General features: G+C 41.7%; 1 protein-coding gene across 1 annotated transcript in view; it reads left to right on the top strand.

Annotated features, from left to right (window-relative positions):
- The first annotated feature begins 378 nt into the window (after positions 1 to 378).
- PRTFDC1 (phosphoribosyl transferase domain containing 1) overlaps positions 379 to 26,388 on the top strand; it is an 82,623-nt gene continuing 56,613 nt past the window's right edge. The window contains 4 exon segments of the mRNA XM_054694680.1: positions 379 to 501; positions 10,142 to 10,463; positions 18,113 to 18,234; positions 20,563 to 20,735. Of these exon segments, the coding sequence (XP_054550655.1) occupies positions 379 to 501; positions 10,142 to 10,463; positions 18,113 to 18,234; positions 20,563 to 20,735 (740 nt within the window).

Here is a 26,388-nt window from a genome sequence, read left to right as displayed (position 1 = left end):
TGAAACATAAATCTGATGCCCGGTCAGGGAGCTAATCCACATGGCACAGCAGACCTTTCCTGACTCGCCAGCTGCTCCCCTCAACAGTGTATTTCAGTAGATCAGCCTGTTCTGCTCCCCACTTTGTTGCTGATGAATACTCCCATCCCCTGCACCTCTGGCCTCCACCCCAGTACTTCTACACAAAAATAAATAAAACCTTTAAAAAAATTATAGATTACAGAGAGTCCAGCATGATGCCGGACTTGCTTGCTCCATATGCTCACAACTAGAGTGCAGCTGAACACAGCCAATAACTCCCTGGAAAAGCCAGATGACTACAATACGTACCAGAAGCAACAGTCCTGTGGAAAGGAATAGGAAAAGTTTAATTGCACTATGTTTACAATGATACTGGGGCAGCACACCCCACAAGAAGGAGGGGCAGCTGCCGTACCAAACCACCCACAGTTGCTGACTCATGACAACACTGGAGACTTTGGAGACCTGGCACTGCACTGGGTATGGGGGTGCATAGAATTGGTGTGCAGGACAGAGAGTGCATTGTTAGAGAGCTTTAGGAGCAGGGCTGCAGAGTGACAATTACTGGCTTGAGTCTGAGGCTCCCAATATAGAATATCTAAGGTCCAAACCCCTGGGAAGAACCAGGTTGGATCACCTGTGTCTCCTCCTAAAGGGGGCTATTACTCAAAGTCCAAGGTTGGAATATTCAGAACACCTGCCACTCCCCTCCCTCCAGGGCTAAAGTCAAGATAATGAAATAAATACTTTCATTCACCATAGTGCAAACACCTGTTAACAGCCGGCACAAAGACCCCAGGATAAGGCTCTGTGCAGAGAAAGAAAAGAGAACAATTCCCACCTGTGACCCTGTACCAACTACAATCTATGCCCAGTACTGCATTGGTGCTCAAGTAAATCCTAGGGGTAGAAGCTGGCATGAGAATATATGAGACACTGAAGAGCTGGCTGGAAGAGGGGTTACTGTGGATCCCCAACCTATAACTTTGATACCCACAGCTTAGTAGGAAGCTTGAATCCCTGATGGTCACTGGAGGTGATTCTTCAATTCCCTATATAATGCAACTTGAGTAAGAGTCGAACAAGACCCCCAATTATTTGAAATAATATAATAAAAGCAAGAGGAGAAATACATGAAATAAAGATAAAAAAGACTACAAAAGATCAATAAAATTAAGAGTTAATTCTCTGAGAAGGTAAATATACAATCTCTTGTCAGGTTAACAAAGAAAAAAGAGGGAAAGGAATAAATAAACAGAATCAGAAATGAAAGAGATGGAATTACTACAGATAGCACAGAAGTACCAAGACTAACCCCAGAAGACACAGATGAGTTGAACAAACTAATCACAACCATGGAAACTGAAATAGCAACAGAAAAATCTTTCCAAAAAGAAAAGCTCAAGATCAGACCACTTTACAAATGAGTTTTATCAAAACTTTAAAGAAAAACTAATGCCATCTTGCTCAAATTGTTTTTAAAAACACAAGAGGGAACACTCCCTAATACTTTTAATTTGTAAACATTACACTTATACCAGAGTCAGATAAAGAAAACATGAGAAAAAAATTATAGACCAATAGATCCTTGATGAACATTGATACAAAAATCTTCAACAAAATATTAGCAAGTTGAATTCAACAGTGTATCACAAGGATTATATATTATGATCAACTGGTATTTATCTTAGGGATGTAATGATAGCTTAATGTATGTAAATTAATATAGAAGATCATATCAACAAAAGTACAGATAAATGATAATAGATGCAGAGAAAGCATTTGGTAAGATCCAGCACCCATTTATAATAAAAGCTATTTATAACAGAAGGAACATACCTCAATATAAGAAAAGCCATGTATTATACACCAACAGCTAATATAATATCTGGTGGTGAAAAATTGAAAGCTTCCCCCTTAAGCTGATGAAGGATCTTAGACAAGGATGCCCATTGTTAGCACTTCTGTTTAACTTAGTATTAGAGGTTTTGGATAGAGATATTAGACAAAAACTGGAAATAAAGAGAATCTAAGTTGAGAAAGAAGTGAGAATATCACTACTCACAGGTACTATGATACTGTGTATATTGAAAACCCTTAAGGCTAAAAACTCTAGAACCTAAAGACTGAAACCTGAAAGATAAATATAACAAAGTGGCAGGTCATACAATTAACATTTAAAAATCCATAATTTATTTATATACAAACAATACACAAGAAACAAAGGAATTCAAGAAAATAACTCCATATATGATTGCTTCAAACAGAATTAATCACCTTGGAATCAACCTAAATAAGGAGGTCAAAGACCTACCCAAAGAGAACTACAAGACATTATTAAAGGACTTGGATAACTACATGAGGAGACAGAAGCATATCCCAGGCTCATGGATGGGGACAATCAATACAAAATTAAACTGACTATGCTACCTAAAGTGATATATAAATTTAACACAATCCCCACCAAAATACCAGTGATACTTTTAAAGAATTTGAACAAAAGTTAGTGCAATTTATATGTAATTACAAAAAGCCTCAAATAGCAAAAGCAATCTTGGGAGAAAAGGAGAGAGATGGAGGCATCACAGCATCTGAGTTCAAACTTAAACAGTCATATTGAAAACTGGTGCTGGCACAAAAACAGATGAATTAATCAACAGTCGATCCACCTGTTCTGTTCCCCACTCTGTCTCTGGTGAATCCTCTCACTCTCCCCAACTTTGGCCTGTACCCCAGCTCTTGTATGCATAAATAAATAATTCTTTTAAAAAATAAAATAAAAAATAAAAATAATCGCCTTTGGAAGTTGCCTCACTATCTTTGAGAGAGAAAAAAGGTAATTACCATAGTGAAATAGTTTTCATCTCACAGCCTATTCAGCTTATTCAAAAGGCTGGTCTTGCTCCTACCTAGGGAGAAAGGAGAAAGTATGGTAAGAATAATGTCCTTGTCTTCTAAAACAAGATAAAGCTTCACGTCAACTTTAAGTATGGCACAAATCACAGAGCCAGGGCCTTTGAGAGGTTGAGAAAGATTTGAGCAATGTCCACTTTTGTTTTTATTGCATATTTTTAAAAGGGAAAAAAAGTAAATGCATGGTTTGAAAATGCTCTATTTTAAGCATTTAGTCCATTCAGTGTATCATTAAGACCATATAAAACACTTTACTTGGAGATAACATTAACATAAATTTAAAGATTTCACAATAATATAATGTCTTCAATGTTTTATAAAATACCCACCCCTAGGAAAAATGGTTTTCAGGCTTTTCTGCCCTCCCACCATTAGGATTGCCCTGCAGGATAGGGCACCTGCATCTGTTACATTTTTGTAAGCTGTGTCCTTTACTTCTGTGGGCCATGACTCAGTATTGAGATATCTGCCAAGAGAAGCAGAAGCAGAAGCAGGAGAAGAGGGAGGAGAGACAGAAGGGGAAAAAGAACCCAAGAGAAGCCCAGAGTGAAGACTTGCCCGGGGTGTGGGGGCCTGCTGGCCTCCTGGCCCCCCGCACCCTAGCCTGCCGTGTACCTGGTTGCTGCACTACATGTAAAAGCTCAATAAAAGACTGAGAAACCCTGAGGGCTCCAGGACTCTCCTTTACCCAGTCTGCTCAGGTTAGAGAATCTGCCCCACTCCCATCCTGCCCCTACACCCCCTAAATAGGTTTCCATGGTCAAAAAGTTTGGGGAACATTGAATTTCGCTAGTCGTCTTGAATATTGACAATGCATGTTGATATAAGGCTCCCAGAAGTCACACAAAACAGAAGTGTGTTAAACTTTGTTTATACTATTGTTTCTCAAACCCAATGAATCACAACATCATCTTTTTCACATATAAAGCAAAGTGACTTAAAACACACTTTGAGAAGAGTTACTTTTTGGGTAGATCAGTATCCAATCTTTCTCAATCTTCTTCCCATGGAAGACAACTCAGAACTCAAGCCCTATGTCCCTAAAGTCTTTCCCAAGCTCTCTCCACATCAAGTCTAAAATACAACACCCCAGAACCTGCCAACACCGAGATCAGTTCCTGGGATAATGCCAATGGGAGTTGTACGTCAACTCTGATCCGAAGAAAAACCATGTCCAGCTAAGAGAATAATAGGTTTAGTTCCCATTGCATTTGGTCCTTCCTTTCCCCATAATACCAGCCAAAGTTTTTGTTGACTAAGGCCTCCTTGGGTTTTTTTTTTTTTTTTTTTAAATACGTGTGTGTTTGAAGTGGACATCTTTCCATTAGAAACTCAGCACTGGCTGAGGCACCAATTAATTTTGCATAAGCTGCTACAGCACCATAAGATGCTAATCCCCTCATTCATAACCACAAGGTATTGTGTTAGGGTCATGTACATGACTTGTGCCTCCAGCCCTGTGGATTTATTTAGCGCTTAGCCCCTAGTTCCTGCAGCTGTGTCCTTTCAATGGCTGCTTTATGGTGGCCAAGAGAGCTGAGGTTGGCTGCCAGGACTCTGAGATCTGGAGGAACACATGGACACATTATTCTTTTACTCTGAAGTTATCCAATTCTTGTTCCGGTCAGATGGGGAGATAGTGGGAGGATATCTGAAGCAGACCAGCACTTACTGTTGATAATATTACTCATGCCTGATAATATTGCAAGAGCAGACTTTAATCTACCCACAGTGAGTTCTTCAGTGGAAGGCTAATTACTAATGAAAGTATAATAATACAAAACATAATTCTGAATGTAGCTCCTGGCTCTATGTGGACGAACTTCTATGGAGCCATTATTTTCTTTACTCTAAGACTACACATTGGATCCAGTCTGTTTCAAACAAGAGGCTGGGAACGAGGGCTTACTATGCTAATTGAATATTAATGAGGGTATTGCTTAAGTTGTTTTGTATTACAATTATTTGCAATTTTTCTGTATTTATGTAAAGGGAAAAAGTACCTTGAGGCTAACAAGATTCTAATTTGGCCCAAATATTTGGAAGAAAATATCTTTCCACTTTTTCTTTTTCCTTGCAACATTTGCAAAGGGTTTTGTACAGCACTAAGGAAAAGCAAAATATCATCATCATTATTACTGGCCACTGTCCACAGTGGATTGCATCCAGACTCTAACCAGTGACTCTGTGACTAACAATCTGAGTCACTAAGTTTCATATGTTTATGTATTTCATCTCAATTCCCAGTCTGAGATTTTTCTTATTTTTGGGCTTCAGAGCTCAGAAAAAATTAACTGCCCTTATGTATTTTGAATCTGTGTCACTGAGCAACTGGTTCTGAGTACCTCAGTGCAAAGAGTAGTACTGACAAAAGGCAAAGAACGACCAAACTGTCAAAAATTCAGTATGTACTTCCTTCAGGGACAAAAGTCTTTAGCCCAGTGGAGAATTCAGGCAAATGCGAATATTTGTCTTCTCACCATGCTAATGGCGCAAGGTAATTTCAGAAGTTAAAAGGCAGGGGATGTAAAACTAAATGGTGAGAGAGTGAGTGGCAGGAAATGCAAATATATTTACTGGCTATTAACTTTGTAAAGATGTACATTTTTAGTCAAAGAAATGATGGAAAATGCACAATCTAAATGAAAATATCCTTTTTTATGGAAATTCCATTATTCTAATAATTTTTTCATTTTATAAGATTCATTCTCCTAATGGCCCTTACTCATCCCTAGATTATAACTCTCCTTGGCTGGTCACTGTACATCCATCTAATCAAAAGCAATTAACCTATCACATCAAATGACTTTACAAACATTTGGTCATACATTTCATATCATCTCAGATTAATGACATCTTACAGTTTTATAGCATTTTCAAAGGATTTTCTTGCATGCGATGGCATCAGAATACATAGTAGAGCAGAAATATTTTGCCCCCTCTTACAGATGAAAAAATTAAAACATTGCATCGATGTAATTGGCTTATTTTTATTATCTAAGGTCATATGTATTGTTTATAGTAAAATTAGTTCAATTTATTCCTCTAGCCATTAACAGAAATTTGAGGTTTAAAAAAGAATTTGTCTCTAAATCCTCACAATGCAAGATTAAGAATAAAGCCTGAACAGATGAGGTGTTATTTTTGGATACAGGTCCTTGCAAATACTATTTGTGATATCAAGTATTATGTTACATTGCCTGAACTATTATAGGGTAATTATATAACACAAATGTCAAAATATAAGGAGAAAATAAATAAAATGACTTTGATTTTTAAGAACAATTTACTTATCATTCTAATGTCTTCTTAGGATGTCCTATAGGACGTGCATCCATGCTGGTCTGAGTACACAGTTTTTGACCTCTGTATAGCAGCTACACATATAAGTCATTTTGAAGTCTCCAGACCCTAATCTGGTCTATATACCTGCATCAAGTCTCTCTCGATAAGTTTGATATTGCAGCAGTAAAATGGTAATATTAGCCTGAGTGACCAAGAGGTATCCAGGGACCCCCAAATTTATGGGGTGCATTCTCTAAAACAGGGATCTGCCACCCACCCCATAAAGATAAAGGAAGCGCTCTTAAAAAAAAAAAAAAAAAAAAAAAAACTCTAATAGAATTGGTGTGTGCATAGAGAGGATAAGAGAGTTCCTAGGAAGAGTTTCCCAGTAAAACACCCAAAATTACCTATCCCCTCCTGGGAAAATATCCAGCCAAACAGGCTCAGCCTGAGGTGGGGCCACTGAGGTCTAAACACTTGCCACAAGTGTAAGTCACCTTCTGGAAACCATAGGGAAGGAGTTTGGGAGCAGGTCCCAGAAAGCTGGGACAAGAGAGGTGTAAGGAGCAGAAATGGCCACTGAGCAGGTTTTCTAGGATCCCATGCAGACTGGGTAAAGGAGGAGTTCTGGAGCCCTCAGGGCTTTTGCAGGTCTTTTATTGGGGTTCACCAGGCATATGGCAGGCAGGGGGGCTGAGGGGCCGGGAGGCTGGCAGGCCTCCCAGCCCTCAGCAGGTCTTTGCTCTATCTGGGCTCTCTGGCCTTCTCTCTGCTTCTCTTCTTCTCTCGGCTTCCATTCGTTCTTGGCTTCTACTGGCGTCCCCGTGATGCCGCCCTTAAAAAAAAGCACAGTCTCAGCCCAGGTGAATCCCATCTTCCTATGCCCACACCCTACTCCAGGTGCCCGCCATCAGGCATGCATTCAGGACCGCAAGGATCCATCATCTATCCTGATGGCCGGAGGGCAGAAAAGCCTGACATTTTTCCTTACCCTACAAGAGGGTATCATATTAAGATAAGGACTGCCATTGTTAGTCTCACCACTTGTCTCTCACCCATGTCTCTACTAAGTGCCTGTACATGTCTCTCCATCCCAGCAATACCAAGATACAAATCACCCACAGGAACAAGTGCTCTTCCTTCTTACTTAGCCCACCTGCCCATGTTGTATAGCTTCCTTCTGCTGCAGCTCACCCCACAGGGCCACTAGCTAATCCAAGGCAGCTGCATGCAAGTGGGGGCAGGGAACATGATCCCTTCCTAAGAGCAAGGTGAGGCTTTCTGAGCTTCCTGCATCACCTTCATTTGAGGGTTTTAGCAATGCAAATTTCTGACTCCCACCACAGTTTCCCTTAAGAGTTTCATCATAACCTGCCCTGTAGGGGGTGGCCTGAAAAGCAGCATTAGTGGGCTCCCAACAGAGGCAGTTTTACTGAAAGTTTTAGTTACATTGGTTGGGAAGATGGTGCCTGTGCTTGCTTGGTCTTCAACAATAGAAATAAAAGATGTTCCCTGTTTGGGGGGAAAGAGGTGAGAGGCAGACTACACAAATGGCCCCTAATAGCAACCAATGCCAGTGACTGAAAGAAAATGTCTACCTGTGCCCTGGGAGACAATGGTTGTCTTCCTTCCACTGAAATGGCATTTAGAGAGACTAACTCCAAATGTTAGGGGGAAAAGGCAGTCCCAAAGCAAATTCCATACAGGCTTTGTGGACTCCACCCCCACCCCAGGTCAAAGCCAAAGACACTGGGAACTCCAAATCCCATCACCACCAAAGGGAAGGTGGCTGGGACCTGAGGGTGGGGTTAAGCAGCCAGGTGGATACAAAAGGCAGACACGTGGGCTTTGGGGGCGGTCTCTCCATTTTGGGGCCCTCGGCCAGCTTGCGGCGTCTGTCTAGCTCTGAGAGTGACTTTGGGGTTTCCAGGTCGTCGGATCGGGTAGGACGCATTAAAGACTTTATTTCCCTATTTTCTCCCTGAGTTGTACATTTTCCTTATTTCTTTTTCTCTTGTAAATAAACCTTTTATTAACCCTTTTGCGTGTGTCTGTAGTAGAGTATTCATAAGTCCCTTTAAAGCGCGCGGGTGAGGACCCACAGCCAGGAACCCGTTTAATATCGGGGTTGCTCTATAACACAAAGGCCACAGAGCAGGCCAGGGCACCACATCTGAGTGACATGTACTGATTGAACCTGTTTGCCCTTCAGCCCAGGCATTCTTCTCTCACAACCTGAAGATGAACAAATAACCTTATGAGACGCCTGGGTCAAAGAATTGTGGTCAGTTCAGGTCTCCAAGGCCGGGGCGAGGCTGCAAAGACTGCAGAACCTGGGAATGAGCACATGCAAGGAAAAGAAGGGCCCACTAGAAATGTTATAGAGCAACCCCGATATTAAACGGGTTCCTGGCTGTGGGTCCTCACCCGCGCGCTTTAAAGGGACTTATGAATACTCCACTACAGACACACGCAAAAGGGTTAATAAAAGGTTTATTTACAAGAGAAAAAGAAATAAGGAAAATGTACAACTCAGGGAGAAAATAGGGAAATAAAGTCTTTAATGCGTCCTACCCGATCCGACGACCTGGAAACCCAAAGTCACTCTCAGAGCTAGACGGACGCCGCGAGCTGGCCGAGGGCCCCAAAATGGAGAGAGCCCCAAAGCCCACATGTCTGCCTTTTGTATCCACCTGGCTGCTTAACCCCACCCTCAGGTCCCAGCCACCTTCCCTTTAGTGGTGATGGGATTTGGAGTTCCCAGTGTCTTTGGTTTTGACCTGGGGTGGGGGTGGAGTCCACAAAGCCTGTATGGAATTAGCTTTGGGACAGCCTTTTTCCCCTAACAGAAATGGACAAACACCTGGGCCATTGGATGGGGGAAGGCTGGGAATTGGGCTTGAATTTAACAAAAAATCGCCAAAGGAAGGTCTACTCTGAGCGTGATGGTTTAAACTGCAACCTGAAAAAATTAAAACCCCAACAAAAGCGGCATAATTTGTAACACCCCCCACCGCGCCTTGCCTTCTCTCTTTCATCCATAATGCAATTAAAGAAAGGGCCAGTTTGGAGATCCCATAGCCGCGGGGTGGGGTTTGGTACAAGGTAAAAACAATCGCGTGGCTTCTTCAAACTCCCCGCTTGGTGGTCAGATTTAAAAGAACACATCGAGAGAGCTTCAGCCGCACCCCTATTTTGACACCATCTGTAGGGTAAAGAAAATGTCAGGCTTTTCTGCCCTCCCGCCATCAGGATAGATGATGGATCCTTGCGGTCCTGAATGCATGCCTGATGGTGGGCACCTGGAATAGGGTGTGGGCATAGGTAGATGGGATTCAGCTGAGCTAAGACTGTGCTTTTTTAAGGGTGGCGTCACGGGAGCCCAGTAGAAGCCGAAGGAAAAGCCGAGAGAGAAGCAGAGAAGGCCGGAGAGCCCAGATAGAATGAAGACTTGCTGGGGGCTGGGAGGCCTGCCAGCCTCCCGGCCCCCCAGCACCCCTGCCTGCTGTGTACAGGGTAAATCCCAATAAAAGACCTGCAAAAACCACTGAGGACTCTGACTCCTCCTTTACCCGGTCTGCTTGGGATCAGAAAACCTGCACTGTGGCCAGTCCTGCCCCTACACCATCCTACATCTGAGGTTCTGTGGCCTGTTTACGCGGGGAGAAGAGCGCATAACAATCAGCAGGAAGGATTCATCAACATCGCTAACCTAAAAGCTGGAGCGACAGCCATCGGAAGGCAGGGGACACGGGCACACATTCTCATCATGTAAAATCCGAGCCGCCGGCAGCTTGGTTCCTCGAGTCCCAGCGGGGAGAGCGCGGCTGGGCTCTGCGCTGCAGACGCGTGAGCGGCAACCCGCGGGACGCGCCCTAATACCCCCGGCTCGCGCTCAGGTGGAGCTGGCGCTGCTCCGCAGCTGCTCCCCGCCGCCGCTGGCGCCCCCGCCCTCTCCCGCCCCCCTGCTCTGGGGCCCGGCATCGCTGCCCCGAGCTCCGCACACCCTCCAGGGAAGCAGGCGCGGCGGCCGAGGCGCTGGACCGGTGCCAAGCTGGGGATCTGCGGCGCGCAGCATCTTTCCCGCCGGCTGGCGGGGGCGGGGCGGGGCGAGCATCCCCCAGGCTGTCCCCTCCACCACCCCGCCCTTCCCGCGCCCCTTTTCCTTCCCGCTTTTCTCGGGAGAAGCAGGGCCGGGAGCAGTGAGGAGGCGCCAGACTCCCGGCGAGGCGTCGTGGTAAATGCAAACTCCCGATTTCCTGGCTGAGTCGTGCGCTCGCGAAACCTCCCTGCCCCCCTTCCTTGGCACCTAACTCTTAGATTAAATGCCTGACATGCATTTGGGTGAGAGCGGGCCCCTGCTTTGTTCTGCTCTCCCGCGTGGTTCCCTTGAAACCTCAAACCCAGTCCCTCCCCTCTCCTTGCTCCATCGGAGCCAGCACTTCAAATCCTTTCGCCACGTGCTCTCACTGCCCTTTCTCCGCGCCCCACCCGCACCTCCGGCCAGAACCCCACGACGCCAGCGGGGAGCCAGCGTTGTGGTCCCGGCTCCCATTCCCGCAAGTCCCCTGGAGCCTCCCGGGTGAGCGGGCGCCGCTCTGCAGGACCCCACGTGCCGCTCCTGTCCTGGGCTTTATTCTGATTCCCCCAGTGCGGGCTTCAGATATTGTTTTTGAAAAAGACACCGATTTTTGTGCATGGTGAGTGGTTGTGATCTAGTTTCATTTTTTTGCATGTGGAGGTCCAGTTTTCCCAGCACCATTTATTGAACAAACTTTCCGTGTTCCATTGCATATTCTTTGCTCCTTTGTCAAAGAGTAGTTGTTCATATAAGGGTGGCTTTATTTCTGGGCTCTCTGTTTGGTTCCATTGGTCTGTGTGTCCCAAATGCCCAAAAATAGATGACTGGATCAAGAAGATGTGGCATATATACACAATGGAATATTATTCAGCAATCAAAAAGATAAACTCATGCCATTCGCAGCAATGTGGATGGAGCTAGAAGGAATTATGCTCAGTGAGATAAGCCAGAAGGAAAAAAAAAAAATATTGGATGGCTTCGCTTATAACAGGAATATAGGGGAACCAAATAAGACATCAGTGTAAAAAAAAATAATAACAGTACAAAACACAACAAAGCAAAAACAGATAATTATAAATCAGAGACAGCCTGCAGGGGAGGAGGAGGGAGAGGAGCAGAGGTAGGGAGGGAGGGGCACAGGGGACTGAGGTGATGGTGCACGGGTGCCTTCGGGAAGGAAATTCTATGGGGACTGCACTTGAGGGGGTGGGGGGAAGCAAATATTATTTAAAAATAAAAAAATTAAAATAAATTTTAAAAGAAAGAAAAAAATAATAAGGATACCGAGGCTTCTTGAGGACAACCAGGAAATAAAGTAGCTCAAGTGGCAGGTGTCTGAGCCTGAAACCTCTGATGCCTATTGGGGCTGTTTGTACCCAAGCTTCAACCAAGCCCGTGCCTCCGAGTGTCAGTTTCCTCCTCTGTAAAAGGGACACCATCAGGGTCCGTTGAGATCCTTGGAGATGGATGCAGATTATTTTTTAGGAGTGTGTACGGATGGGAGATTGTGGGATAATGGATTCCCAGGCCAGAGCCTCCTTAGCTCTGGGGATCCCGCAGGAGTCAATCAGAGGGTACTGTGTCTTGGGGTCCTGAAATCAAAGCTGCCCCGTGGCCCCCAGCTTCTGTTCACAGCTCAGATAGAGAAGGGTTTCTGTAGAGATTGTGATTATTATTACTCTGTCAGGTTTAATATAAAACAGCTGTGAGGGTGTTGCGGGGGTAATGTGCTACATCGAGAGGCTTCAGCGATCAGCCTATGATTTACAGATGATCTGTCTGTGGCTACAAATGGGCTGCATGAGTGAATGGGTTGGGAAGGAAATACCTCGCATTTAAACAGAAATGTTCAGGATGTTGCTCAGTTCTTGACAGCGGGGCTTTTCCTTCCTAAAGGATGAGGCGTTCATCTGTTTATTCATTCCACACATGTTGAATGTCCTGCTGGGTCCAGTGGTCTACCCTTGGGGGAGACCCTAGGGAACAAGACAAAGCCCTGTCTCCATGGAACTTAAATTCTAGAGGAGGGACATAGGCAAGCTGGTGAAAGCAAGTAAATGAAGGAGATAATTTTAGATAGTGATGTGTGCATTGAAAAGAGGGGGACCAAGATGCAGAGTGACTGGAGGAAGGCTGAGGAGCACTGATTTGGTGGAGGTGGTCAGGACAGCCTCTGCAGTGACATTTGAGCCATGGTCTGAAGGGAGTGGCCCGTGAAGACTCAGAAGAAAAGTACAGTAAGTCCTCTGCACTTAATGTCATGAAGGTTCTAGAAAACTAGTTTTAAGCCAAACAAAGTATAATGAAAGTCCTTGGATATCATGTTTCTTTCAACATGGGCCAGGATTTCTTTTTTCTCATCAACTTATAACAACATTGATGGAAACCATTTCCTCGGTTTATTTCCAAGTTATCTGAGGACCTGCTGTACTCCAAGACAGGCCATACCAAGTGCAAAAGAAAACATTAGACCCAATGGATGCTCTAAAAAAAAAAAAAAAAAACACTTCAGTTGCCATGGGGAAGATGTCAAGGTCCAGGGAATAAGGGAAAGGGGCATGAAAATGTAAAAAGAGAATCATTATATTCCACCTTGGACAGATTGCATGGGAATGCCAGTAGGCAATTTGAAATTCATATGTGGAATTTAGGAAAGTGATGGGACAGATTTGGAAATTGTAAACAAACAGAATGATGTTTGATACCTGGGAGTAGATAGGAATACCCCATGAAAAAGGGGGAAAAAATAAAACTGTTAAGGATAGAAACCTGGAAGCCCTAAATGTAAAAGGCATAGTGTCCCAGCTGCGGTTACTGCCTGAAGAAGAGATGGAATCCAGAATGTGGGGCTCGGGGGGGGGGGGGGGGGGGGGGGGGCAGAAGTGGGGCTGTGTGGAATGGCAGAGATTCACTTGATATGTTTCCAAACTCTTTCTCCATGGGGGAAACAACTTGAAAACTAATGCAAGAAATATTCTAAGTGAAAGATTATTTTTAAATGACTTAGAAGTTTTTTACATATATCTTCAAATGAGAAAAGAGAATCCGAATGAGTCCTGGGCCTTGGAAGTAGGCTGAAATGGCACAGTTAATGTGTTTGTCACTTCCCTGGCTTGGCCATGTTTTGCATCTTTGAACAGAGAGAGCTTTGTTCTGCATAAACTTAGAGCGTATTATCTGTGATACTGAAACTATTTAAAGACGTCTTGTTTTGATTTTTTAAAAAGCAGATGAATAACATAATTATCTACAGTTTATAGCAGCCTCTGTTCCTTCAGGTTTAGGATACATTTACATGTGATGTACCTGCGCCATTAATGATAAAAGAGAAGCCAGTAGTTCCTTTATCTTTGTCCTTTTGTGTCAACCAGAATGTTCACTATTTCAGATTTATTAAAAATAAGGCCAGGCTTATAGGGTAGTTTTACAGTTTTCAATGTATGGCTTTAACTGGGGTAATAAGACTTTGTAAACAGGTTTGCAGAACCTTTTAAAATTAATTAAAATATGTAATTTATAAGGGAATTGTTATTTTAGTACTTCTAAATAGTTGGCAGTTTATTGCATGGCACTCTGGACCAGATCCTAATAGAAGAGTTTTATGTTCATTATCTATTTAAGCCTTACAATAATCACATGAGGTAGACAGTAACTCCACTTTATAAATGAATAAACGGAGAATAGAGAAGTAAAAATACCCAAAGTCCCACAGCTAGTAAACTTGGGACATCTAAATCCATGCTTTTTACCATTGCTCCATGCTGCCTCTGAGCTATGGGTTAGCATTACAGTTCTGATCTATAGGTTTGGCTTGGTTTTTTGCCATTTTTTATTTTTTATTTTTTGGCATCATTTATTAAGCATTTAGTATATACCAGGAAATATGCTAAGAACTCTAAGTATATTATCATTATCTTCACAACAAACCAGTCCAAGTTTTATCATGTCTTATTTACAGGAGGGGGAAACTGAGTCTCAGGCTAAATAATTCCCCTGCCAGCGCAGCTCGTATGTGTCTGAGCCAAACTCTAGATTATAGAGGGGAGATAGTGTCTGAGGTTCAGCCAGACTCAGGGACAGTAAGGGATTTGCGCCCCTAGAGGAATGGGCTCAGAAGATCACTACTTAATGATGCCAACTGCTGGAATGGCTCCAGGAAGTAGAGTGTGTGGTCTGGAAGGGCAGCCAGAAAGTGCTTGGATGATCTCCCTGATGCTGATCAGGGTTCTTTTCTGGTCTTCACTGTGGCCTCCAGTAGATCTTCTGGAAGATCCTGTTGTACAGCTGGTGGTCAGACCCTGACTAGCTATTGTGATGCTGGTGGATATAGCTGGCCCAAGCAGTTTGTTGGAGTGGAAGCCACAGTTGCTCTGTGCAAATTCAGGTGTTGCACTCAGCCAGTTACTCAGAGGCAAAGCAAAATTGATACTGCTCTTCAGATATGCAGATGACATACACCATTTGACTCTCAGGCTCCAACGTTAGTTATGAAATTCCAGAGCCTTGAACAGTGGTGCTTTTTATTATAAGGAGACAAACTGAGGGTTGAGGCTGGAGGTAGTGTCAGGTGGTCCGTGGGTGGAGATTATGTCATTCATTCACTCATTTAACATTTTTTGAGCACTTACCATATTCAAGGTCAGTGTTCTGGGCACTGGGGATTCAATCACAAATAAAACAAAGTCTGCCAGAAGGAGCTAACATTTCAGTGGGAGGAGCCCAGACAAACACACACACACACACACACACATGCCATATCCAGGGGCACTCCAATCTAAGAAGGAAAGTAAACCCGAATAAGAGCAATATGGAGATGCATGGGAAGGAAGAGGGTGCTATTTTATGAAGGTGGTCCTGGAAATTCTCTCTGTGGCTGTGGCATTTGAATGGAGCTTGATGGAAGTGAAGATAAGCCCTGGGGACATCTGGAGGGAGCATACTGTAGGGGAAAGAACTAGCAGGTGCAAAGCCCCTGAGGCGGGAGCATACTTGGTATATTCAAGGTTCGGCAGCAAGAAGAGTGGCTGAAGCAAAGAGCAGGAGGAAGGGCATGTCTGGGGCTGAGTGAGAGAGGTTTTCCCTGTGGGCGGTGGTGAGGACTTTGCGCCATACTCGCAGTGAAATGGGAAGCCCTTGAGAAAACTTGAAGAGAAGACTGCCAAGATGTGATGTGCATTTTAAGAGGCGCATCCAGCCGCCAAGTAAGAGAGGCGCCACAGTACAAGCAGGGAGTTAGTCCCAGGAAAAGCAGAGGAAAGCAGTGGAAATGCTGAGAGGTGTTTCTGATTTAATTTTGAAGGAACTGATAATGGGATCTGCTAATGGGTTGCATGTGCAGATGAAAAAAAAGTAGTCGACAGCTGAGGTTTTGATCCGAGTCACTGGAAAATAATCCCCTTCCTGACATAGGGAAGGGAAAAGCTGGGGAAGAGGAGAGAGAAAGCATCCCAAGTATGGTTCGACTGGCATTGCGGAAGCCAGAACTGACATGGGGGATGAGAGATTGAAGATTGTCCCAGAAGTTGCCCTTCAAAAATCTGAGCAAAGGAAACCTTGTTCTGAGTCATGGAGGAGGAGGGTGTGAAGACTGGAATAGCCCGGCCATTCCTGCAGCTCAAATGAGTTCCAAAATAGAAGAAAACAGATACAACCAGGTGAACCAGAGATTGGAACAGGAGGTGTCTTGAGGAGCCTCCTGGGAGCATTTGAGAGGACAGAGCTGATGAAACTGAGATTCAGGGGCTAAATTGTTGTCAGACTCTAGAGCATAAAAGGAAAAAAAAAAACTTATTTAAACTTCTCTTTGAGGCTTGCTTTTCATAGTAGAGCCTGGAAGCTTATCACCAAATAATACAACCTGAGCGTGCACAGAAGGGACTAACCTTAACTGGGATAGGGGCTACCCAGAGGTGAGGGGCCACCAACAAAAATTGAAAACTCCAATCACTTCTCTGAGTATGGACTGCCTGGTGACTAACCAGTGAACCTCATCCAAGTCCACATTTCATTGCCCGCACCCCCTTTCTTAGCAAATAAAGTTAAACCTTTTTTCTCAGCTCCTCAAACCTATATAAATCCCTTCTCCTCCCCTATGGGGAAACACATTTGAATTTTTCTCTGGCTTCCTTACTTATCAACCTGCAATAAACTTTTTCTTTTCCCCAATCTGATAACATGGTTTTAACCTCAGTGCATGTGGGGTAAGGAGCCCATTGCTTGGTAACATTGCGAGGGTCACCAAGAGTTTGGGGGAGCAGTTAACAAGGCATTCAGGAAGAAATGGAGCTGACTTGAGCTTCTGTGGAGGGAACCGATCTTGGAGCATAGAGGCAGAGAAGGAAGGAGAGCGGGAAGCGTTGTAGACAGAGAAGTGAACAGATGGTGAGCTGGGAAGACTCAGAACTTCACAGACCAGACTCGGGACAGCCTGGGGCTGGTTCTGGGAAATTAGGAAAGGGCTGCATTAGAAAAAAACCTTGGGAGCAGAAGGGTAGACAGAGGGGGTGGATGGAAGTTTGCAGCTGTGAAGAACAGGAACTTGCACTACCACTATGATATGGTTTGAGATTATAACACCTCATGTTGCAGCCTTCCTTGTACCTCCCGAGGCCACCACCTCCCAGTTTTCTCCCCTCTTTTTTTCAACTAACTGTAAAACTTGAACAGCCAGTCCTAAGCAAGAGGAATATTTGCTAGCAGTCTATCTACTGCCTGAATAGACTGATTTTCTTGAGTAACAGTCTCCCAATAGAAATGGCTATAAGTTGCCACCATAACACATCATTTTGAAATCTTTACTATAACAACTAGACCACTCATAAATTTGTTGTACACTAGTCCCAAGAGACATCTACTTTTTAAAAATTAATTTTCATTGAAATAATATTGGTTTATATCATTATGTTCACATGTTCAGTATGGTACTTCCACAACTGTATGTAATCAGACCAAAAGCCTACTTTCCACCCACCTCCATGCAATTGACACCCTTTGCCTGTTTCACGCACCTTCCACAGGATGTATTCAGTAGGTAATCTTTCTCAAGAGGATTAACCATTTACAATAAATACGCAGCAATAATAAAATCGACGCTTCAACAACGTATGGGTTTGCGGTACTGATTTTTTAATCAGTATAAAATCTGCATATAACATCTGACTCCCCCTCAAACTTAATTTCTGTCATTCCTAGAATCCCTGGGGGTTGGTTTCAGGAAGCCAGCAGATGCTAAAATCTGCTGACTGTTTATGTTTCTTGTAGTCAGCCATCCATATCCTCAGGTTTGTATTTGCAGATATCCAAGGTTGGTTGAATCCTTGGGTGGGGATCCCAAAGGGAAATAAATCTATGTATAAGTGGACCTTTGCAGCTGAAACTCATGTTGCTCAAGGGTCTACTGTGTATATAGTAATTTATGATGATACTTCTATATTAATATAATTACAAATTACTTAAATTCATGATATTTACAATTTAGACAAAAATTATATGTATACATGCTTTTATGAATAATGATACCTAGTTAGCTATAAGAAATTGATTTTATATTTTTATTGTATGATACCAAGTTTTACCAGTGGAGTAAATTCGCTGTTTACTTTAGTACTAGGCATTTTATCAGGCTGCATGAAACAAAGTAACTTGTCCACTGAGTTTTTCATGGTTGGTATAATATAATTTAATTTATTGATCATGAGACCTTTTTTCCATTCTCAGTATTGTTTTTTTTTTCAAATGATACTCTTTTTGTTGTTATGTTTTAAAAATAAATAATGAAAAATACCATAGCCAGAATAATTTGATTTATAGATTACAAATGGCCAGGATATGAGTTGAATTTATTCACATTTCCAGAGCACTATTATGAAGATTTGGAATACGTCCTCATACCTCACAGCATTGTTGTGGACAGGTGAGTGTTACCTGCTGTGTCAGTCTTGGTCCTGTGCTGGGCTGGGCCTCCTTTTGAATAAGGCAATACACTTTTGGATACTTCCTAAATCTCTTTTACATAGTGGTCCAAAGAAATAATACAGGACTGAACATTTGAAATAAAATGAACTTGTGCTTTAATTGAACTGTTTACCTGGACGTAGGTTTAGGAGCAAAGGTTAAGAAGGATACACAAATAATAGGTTTATCAGTAATAACCTTGAAATAGGAACTGATGAAAATGGGGGTTGGGAAAACATTGCCATGCAGCAGGACCTTAGCCTCACAATTTAAGATGGGAGAGATTAAAAGGTGACCTTTATTCTCATAGGACACATCCCCAAAGTCCAGCTTTTCCTGCAACTTACATTTACCACAGATCGAGTAGTAGATCACAGTTCAATCTGTGCAACTATATTTTCCAGCCAGTGGTAATGTTTTACGAATAGGAATATGCAGGAAGTTCTGGGTGACTTGGGCCAACTCTCACCCTAGGTGTGCATTTGCATAGCCTCTGGTCAACTGGGACATGTGCAGAGTGAACTGTGCACACTTCTCCCATATCTGACCTCCTGAAACTTGCTGGCAAATCTTCAACTATCCTGCCAGTTTGTTGAGCAAATAGGACTGCAGAAGGATAATAGAGCCACTGACCCTCCCTCTTTGCAGCCTGCTGTCTAGCTGACATGCTGGACATGCCACTCATATGCCATTCTAGCTGGTAGAGCTCCCAGTTAGGTGTGGTCCCCGTGGCAGTGCCCCATCCAGGTTGAACAACAGAGCTGGTGGGAGGACAGTGGCATGGGAGTATTCCCAGGCAAGATGCCCCAGATGCTATTTCTACCCAGTGGTTTCATGAGTAAATAATTCTGATGCCTTTGGTTGGTTCCAGAGTGCTAAATAGAGTGCATTGCTGTTACCTTTTTGACAGTTTTGTGTAGTTGCTTTATAGTTTTTTCTGTTGTTGTTGTTTTTTGAGGAGATAGGGTGTGTTGATCTCTCCTCCCTCCATCATTGTAAAAAAAAATGTCCCTTTTTAAGAGCATGCCAGATATTCTAACGTAGATTTCTTGATGGCCTTATTTTAGGACACTTCCTGAAACCATGGTTACCATTTCATAGGTATGTGTGTTTTCATGTGATTGCATGTGTAATTTCACACACAAATACAAAACGTAACATGCAATGAATATATATATATTACATTTATAGAGAACATCTATGTAATGTTCTCTATGTATGTATTCAGATTATTCCATTCATCTATTCTATATCTAGTTCTATTTGAAGTGTCAGTGAAAATTAAAGGGAAAAAGTATGCATCATAGATGTTGCTTGCATTCAAGGTTTTAGTGATGTATGGGTATATGGGTATTGGACATATGGACATGAAACAATTAGAAAAAAACTTAATGACCACTTAGGTATGGGGGCCAGCCCCTGGCTGCATCACAGCACAGCTTCAGGAAACACTTTCCAGTGTGTTCTATGGAAATGGTGCCTCCTGAAATTGTACTCTGGGGAATCTTCCCATGGAGAATGTACTATTTTTCTTTTATAGATTTATTTATTTATTTATTTATTTATACAGACAAGAGCTGGAGTGTAGACCAGAGGTGCAGGGGGGTGAGAGGGTTCACCAGAGACAGAGTGGGGAGCAGAACAGGCAGATCCACTGAAATACACTGCTGAGGGGAGCAGTGGGTGAGATAGGAGAGATCTGCTGTGCCATGTGGGTCAGCTCCCTGGCCCGGGATTGAACTCATGCTGTAGTGGCTGTGGATTGCTTCATAGTGCTGAGACTTAACCCCTGTGCTACCAGGGAGGCCCGAGAATGTACTATTTTTGTTAAATGTAAGTAAGACAAGTGTTACTCTGATAGTGAGTATAGGCTTGACTTTTCCTCTAGTCTATAGTGTTATAAAGTGGGTGAGTCATTCTCCATTTCCTTTTTCTGTATGATAAAGCGAACGCAGTATCACCAAATACCCTCATCATATTAAGATTACAACCAGGCTCTAGTGTGATAAAATAATAACATTCTTGAACACTGATGTCATATTTTATACCTGAATAATTTTTGTGACACAGGGGAAAAAAAGTCCTGCTCATGGTGTGGTGACCTGAAATATGTTTGCACATTTTCCTTTGTCCAACCTTAACAAAGCCTTTTCCTCTGTGGGCTACTGTTTCTCAAGACTCCTATCCAATGCCCTGCATCCTCTGATACATTTCATGAATACATTAAGCATTTTTCTGAAAGACACAAAAATGCCCAGATGGCCATGTTTTAAAATTTCTTTTACTCCCGAACTTCTTTCCGAATCAAGCGGGTGCCTGAGGTCATTTTGAAAGACATAGGCAATTGTGACATTATAGTCCTGTGAGTATTGAAAGGAGGTTACAAGTTCTATGTGGATCTTGTGTAACACTTCAAGAACATCAATCTATGCTCAAATAAATTTATCTCTATGAAGGTGGATTTCATCAGACTGCAAAGTTAAGATCTTGTTCAATTTTCCTTATTTGATGTTTAGAATGAACAATGGTACAGAATGAAAGAGCTAATAATGAGATGAAAATGAAGAATTTTTTTTTAATTTGCAAGATAGTGCAATCTGGAACTCAAAAATATTCTTTGGGGAGAAAAAGAACCCTCTCTGTTTGTATATATATGGAAAGTTGTTTCAGAGATGACTCATGCTTTCTTGTGTAGTTGTAAAGCTGAGTGGTTATTTCCTGGTGCCTAGCCTCATAAGTAGGTGTGTCAAGAATGAGTGCTAAGTCTGGTGACACTAATGTATTCTGCCATGGGTGTCACTATTGACTCTGGAGACTATGGAAGTGTCCAGCCCAGAGAAGTTATGCCTGGAGAAAGGGACAGTGAGTCATTAGGTGGAATAAGACAACCAGGAACCTACAATAGAAAGTCCCCCCATCAGTCTGTGCTGGGCTTTCTTGTTCCATAATTGAGGGCAATAATTCTCCAATACGTGGTCCCCTTCGGATTCTACTCTTTTCTCTATGATACTACCTTGTTTTAATTCACTGAGTACTCTTCTTACTGGGTGGAGGGACTGTTGGAGTCAAAACCATGAAAGTATTTGAATTAATCCTACTAGCTTGACACCTTTTAATTCTCTCTTTGCATTGATTTTCTATTGCTGCATGACAAAATCACCACAAACTTAGTTACATAAACCAACCTACATGCATTTATTATCTTACAGTTTCTCTTGGTCAGAAATCTAGATCTGATTCACTGCTCGGATCTCCCAGGCTGAAATCAAGGTGTTTGCTGGTGCTTTGATCTCATCTGAGATTTGGAGTACTTTTCCAAGATCATTGGTTTTTGGTAGAATTGAGTTTCTCTGCTGACTCTACACTGGAGACCCCTTCCAGCTCCTGGAAGCTGCCCCCAGATCTTTGCCTCATGGAATCTTCCATGGCAGGAGAAACTCTCCATTTGGGATGGGCCCAGGCCCTCTTTTAAGGGCTCACCCGACTCAGTCACATTCACACAAAATAAGCTCCTTTTTGATGAACTCAGAGTCAGTTGACTGGTCACATAATCATGGGAGTTTCCCACAATATTTACAAGTTTCACCCTCATTCGTTAAACAGGGTGTATACAAATGCAGGGGACAGGTAAGGGGAACATCTCAGAATTCTGCCTGCCACTCATTCTGTGTCAGTCCCATCAGCTCGAGAGCAGCTGGCAAATCATTTCTCATTTCCTAACATACTCTGTATTTTCCTAATGACCTCTCAAGCCAGGAGAAGCCGACTTTGCAGCTATCTTAACCCTAATTTATGGGTTTCATTTTCTCTTTAAAACCTTTTCTCTCTTTTAGTTTCCATTCATCCTAAATTAAGTAACTATGCTTCCTTCTTGTAAAATTTCATTCAGTTGAGCAGCTTTTAAAAAAATCTTTAGAAAATTAAAATGAGGTTTATTGAGGTGCAAATATATGCAGTAAAATTCCTCTCTTTTAGTTTACAGTTCTGTGAGTTTTGAGAAATGCACAGGGTCACATAAGTCACCACAATCAAGATAAAAAACAGTTCCTTACCACAGACTTGCCTTTGAGCCCTTCTACAGCTCATCTTTTCCCCAACTCTTAGGCCCTTGAAACCTCTGATTTTTTTCTGACCTTGCAGATTCTGACCTGTCCAGAATGTCATATAAGGTAACCAAATACCATGTAACCTTGGTCAATCTGCAAATCTTAACATAATTCATTTGTTTTTCATCCATATTGTTGAGTGTGCCAGTAATTCAGTTCCTACTGTCTTCATGAAAGGATTTTAAAGAAAAGATAAGACAACATGAAAAATAAAAATAATTAGAGCTTGTAGAAGTGAAATAATAGAATGTTTTCCACTGGAAAAGATAGGAATTAGGTGGATAATAAAACTAATTAAAATGGTATGATAAACAGAATGAAATGTACTATGGCTCTAAAATATGAATTTTGAATCAGAAGATAGATCTGAAAAAATTACCCAGAAAGTAGAGTGGGATATAAGAGAGGCTAAGTGTCATTAAAGGTGGAATGGAAAGACCCCAAATATGTTCCATGGGAATTCCATCAGCCAAGAATGTCAGAGAGGCCATTTTTGATAATTTAATGCCTAATCATATTCAGAGTCGATGAAAGACATGAATATTCAGATTCAGGAAGCACAGTGAAATCACACCTAACACAAACTGAGAAACAAAACACCAACATCAAAAAATAGATCATAAAAGCAAATGGGGAGAAAGAAAAAAATAGATCATAAAAAGCAACGGGGGAGAAAGAAAATTGCTTTTAAAGAAATTGCAACTATCCTATTGAAAGACTTCTCCAAGGCAACAATAGAAATCAGAAGATATGGAGTAGTATCATCAACATACTGAGAGAAAATAACATAATCTAGATTTGAATTCCCAGCTAATCTTCAGTTCCATTGGTGCATGTCAACTAAAGACATCATTCACCACACTCAGTTTCCTGTAAACACCTACTGACTGAAAGCACCTCCTAAAGCATATATTTCAGTAAGAAGGAGATTGAACCCCAAAGAATAAATGTGATGCAAAAAATTTGAAAAGAATATAGGTAAATCAGAAAATTTTTAATTGGTTAAATATTCAAACCCAAGTTCAACTTCACAGCCCAAGATTGTGACCACTAAAACATACTGTCTCTCTCGAGATGTGTTGCTGTGGTAAGAGATGTTTTAGGCTAAAAGCAGGGAAATTTTACTAAACAATCAACATCATTTTTTCCTGAGTTGATTTTATATTTATCTAACTAGGTTAAGCCAGCACCTGTTAATTAGAAGAATGACAATATCTGTAAATAGACAGCCACTTCTTTTTCTGAAATGCTTTTATACCTTGCATTAATTATGAAGCGCCTTCCAAGAAAATGAATAAGAAATATTGACACTTGGTTTTCCTATAATGTACGGGAAACTATGACTTTCTTTTCATTTTTCTTTCCACCTCACCACCCCTCCAACCCCCATGGAGATTTTCCAAGAGAGATGAAAAGTACATCTACTTGCTCTTGGGATCTCTTAAAACTTAATTCTCTTGGAAAACTGAATTCCACAGGCTTGCAAAGGAGCCTTTAGCACCAACTTTGCTACCAAGTCTCAAGAGTGGAGAGATCTGAATCAAAGACCAATAGGCGTTATTCAGCTACCCTTTGAGTGGCCCAACTTAGTGTTTAGAGAAAGCTCTGTCAGGGTAGGGCGGGAGGCCTTTTGCAATATCTGTTCTAAGGGACTTGGAAATAGAAAAACAGGAGGTTTTGAAAGAAGTTGGAGGAAAGTAGTAGTAGGTGCCAGCAAATGACTTTTCAGCCAGCTCTTTTGTATGTGGATGTATAATTTGCCAAGCCTTTTTTCCACTTCATCCCTTCTTAAATGTCACCATGATTTAAAGTTTCATTAATTTATATACAATTTAATATGAGGACAAAGTGCAATACAGGATGCAATACTCTGATTTTTTTCCCACCAAATTTTACTGTGAGCAAAGTAAAATCTTCATCAAGCTTGGAGACTTTAAAAACTGAAGAGCGACTTTATTTTAAGCAAACTGTAGTTACCCTGTATCCTTTCCCCATGCTATTTGAATGTGCACTGCTTTGTATTAATTAATAATTCCTCTATGTTGGCAGCATGAAGAAAAACTTTGGAACATAAAATACAATCCAAAGTGTGACTGCAATAGGACTGATTTGCCAGGCAGGGGATGTGGGCCCCTGGGGAAGCTGGCACCTTTATTAAAGAGACTCATTAGAGTGCAGGGTTGGCCCCAAACCTAATCCCATGAAGGGAGAGAATAACTACAGGATGTTTCTTCTCTCTGGTTCCCAGAGTTCAGAACAAAGCATTTAAGTCAACCCTTGATCATCTGTGTTACTGAGGAGCAGGGAGAGGATAGAGAAATCAGATCCACATCTAAGTTTCAGTAAGTAGTTTACACCTCACCCCACAACAGGCCTTCCACTGAACTATTTTCCACAGAGCAAGGGGACTTTGAGTTCAACTCCCCTCTCTTTTTCTTTTTTTTTTTTTTTTAGACAGGAAATTCATCTTTGGCAGAGCCCCTCCTTGGATTAGGGTGAGGAAAAGAACCCTAATTCAACTGTTTGGAGATGGACAGGTGGAGATAAAGATGCCCAGGATGCTGGCTGGGTCCAAGTCAATTGGTGTATGTGTATAATATATATATATCTATTTTATATATTTGCATATATTATTTTTAAGTGATAAAAAGAGCAAAACTAAAGAAATAGGAAAGTAGGAGAAAATTAAGATAGAGAAAAGGAAAGACAAGAAATTCCAAATTCACCATATTTCATTAAGTTAAAGATATAAATGATAAAATACACCATTATTTATCCCTAAGAAAGAAATAATACTATAAATTAAGTTATGAGGTGGCATGGATCATTAGATGCCACCTGATTTTGGATAAATTGAAATGTGAGGAAAGATGTGCAGGTTGGAATTGATGAGTTGGTAACTCCTCTCCCCCACTTTTTTGTCCTGACATTTGCCAGGACTTGAATAACTGCAATGTAACCAAAAACCATTATCTTTACCTTTTTGATCATTCTTAAATCCTATGTCCTATAACATACCCCAATTATCTTTGGCAAATAATAGAGTATTTCCTTGAGGATGCCAAATTTTTCCACTTTAGTACTGAAACTGTTTTTAACACCCTCAGAACATGTTTTTCAGAGTTCAATGTTATTTACTAAAGACTAAATCAGTTAATCAAATAATGAAAACTGTATATGAAAACTAGAACGTAATTTCTCTGTGACCTCTAGATAAAGACAGAAACATCTGTCATGTTCATGCACATACTGATGCAAAGAGCGTTGGCATTACCTGCTTGTCTTTGACCTTTAGTTAAGACATATTTATTTGCAATTTTTAACATACAAGGATGAAGAAACTGGTCATGAAGAAAATACCTAGTTTGACCTTAAAAAGAGATCCTCTAGCATTGTTCTAGTAAAGGTTACTGTGAGATTTCTAAATTCTATCAAGTAAAAGATATTTTTAAAAAGGAAAGGTTGGAGGAGGGGAGATGAACAAAGCCATTAGTGGAATAAGGTTAATGGTAGGGTTTATAGCAATAATTTTAGTGCTTATTCCTTACAGTCTTTATTTTTTAAATCTATATATATATATATATATATATATATATTAAAGATTTATTTATTTTTATACAAGAACCGAGGTACAGGCCAGATGCGCGGGAGGATATGAGGATTTACCGGAGACAGAGCAGGGAACAGAACAGGCAGACTAACGAAATACACTGCTGAGGGGAGCAGCGGGCAAGACAGGAAAGGTCTGCTGCACCATGTGGGATTGTCTCTGGCCGGTCAGGATTGAACCTGTGCTGCAGAGGCTGCGGACAGTTTCACAGCGCGTCCTCAACCACCCGCGCCACCAGGGAGGCCCTCTATATTACATTAATGAGCAGTCTTTGTATTTAAATTTGATTTTCTATAAAGATGCTTATTAGGATTTGTCTTTTCTTATGAAAAGCAAACTGAAAGGCAAATAAGAGAGAATAATGCAGAAGTAATTATTAAATTGTAGAGGAAATCAAGTTCTAGAAAACCCCTCTGAGA

This window comes from Talpa occidentalis, unplaced genomic scaffold (genome assembly GCF_014898055.3).
Source record: "Talpa occidentalis isolate TD23 unplaced genomic scaffold, MPIMG_talOcc4v2.1 talOcc4.14, whole genome shotgun sequence".
Lineage (NCBI taxonomy): Eukaryota > Metazoa > Chordata > Mammalia > Eulipotyphla > Talpidae > Talpa > Talpa occidentalis.
This window is presented reverse-complemented; position numbering and strand designations above follow the sequence as displayed.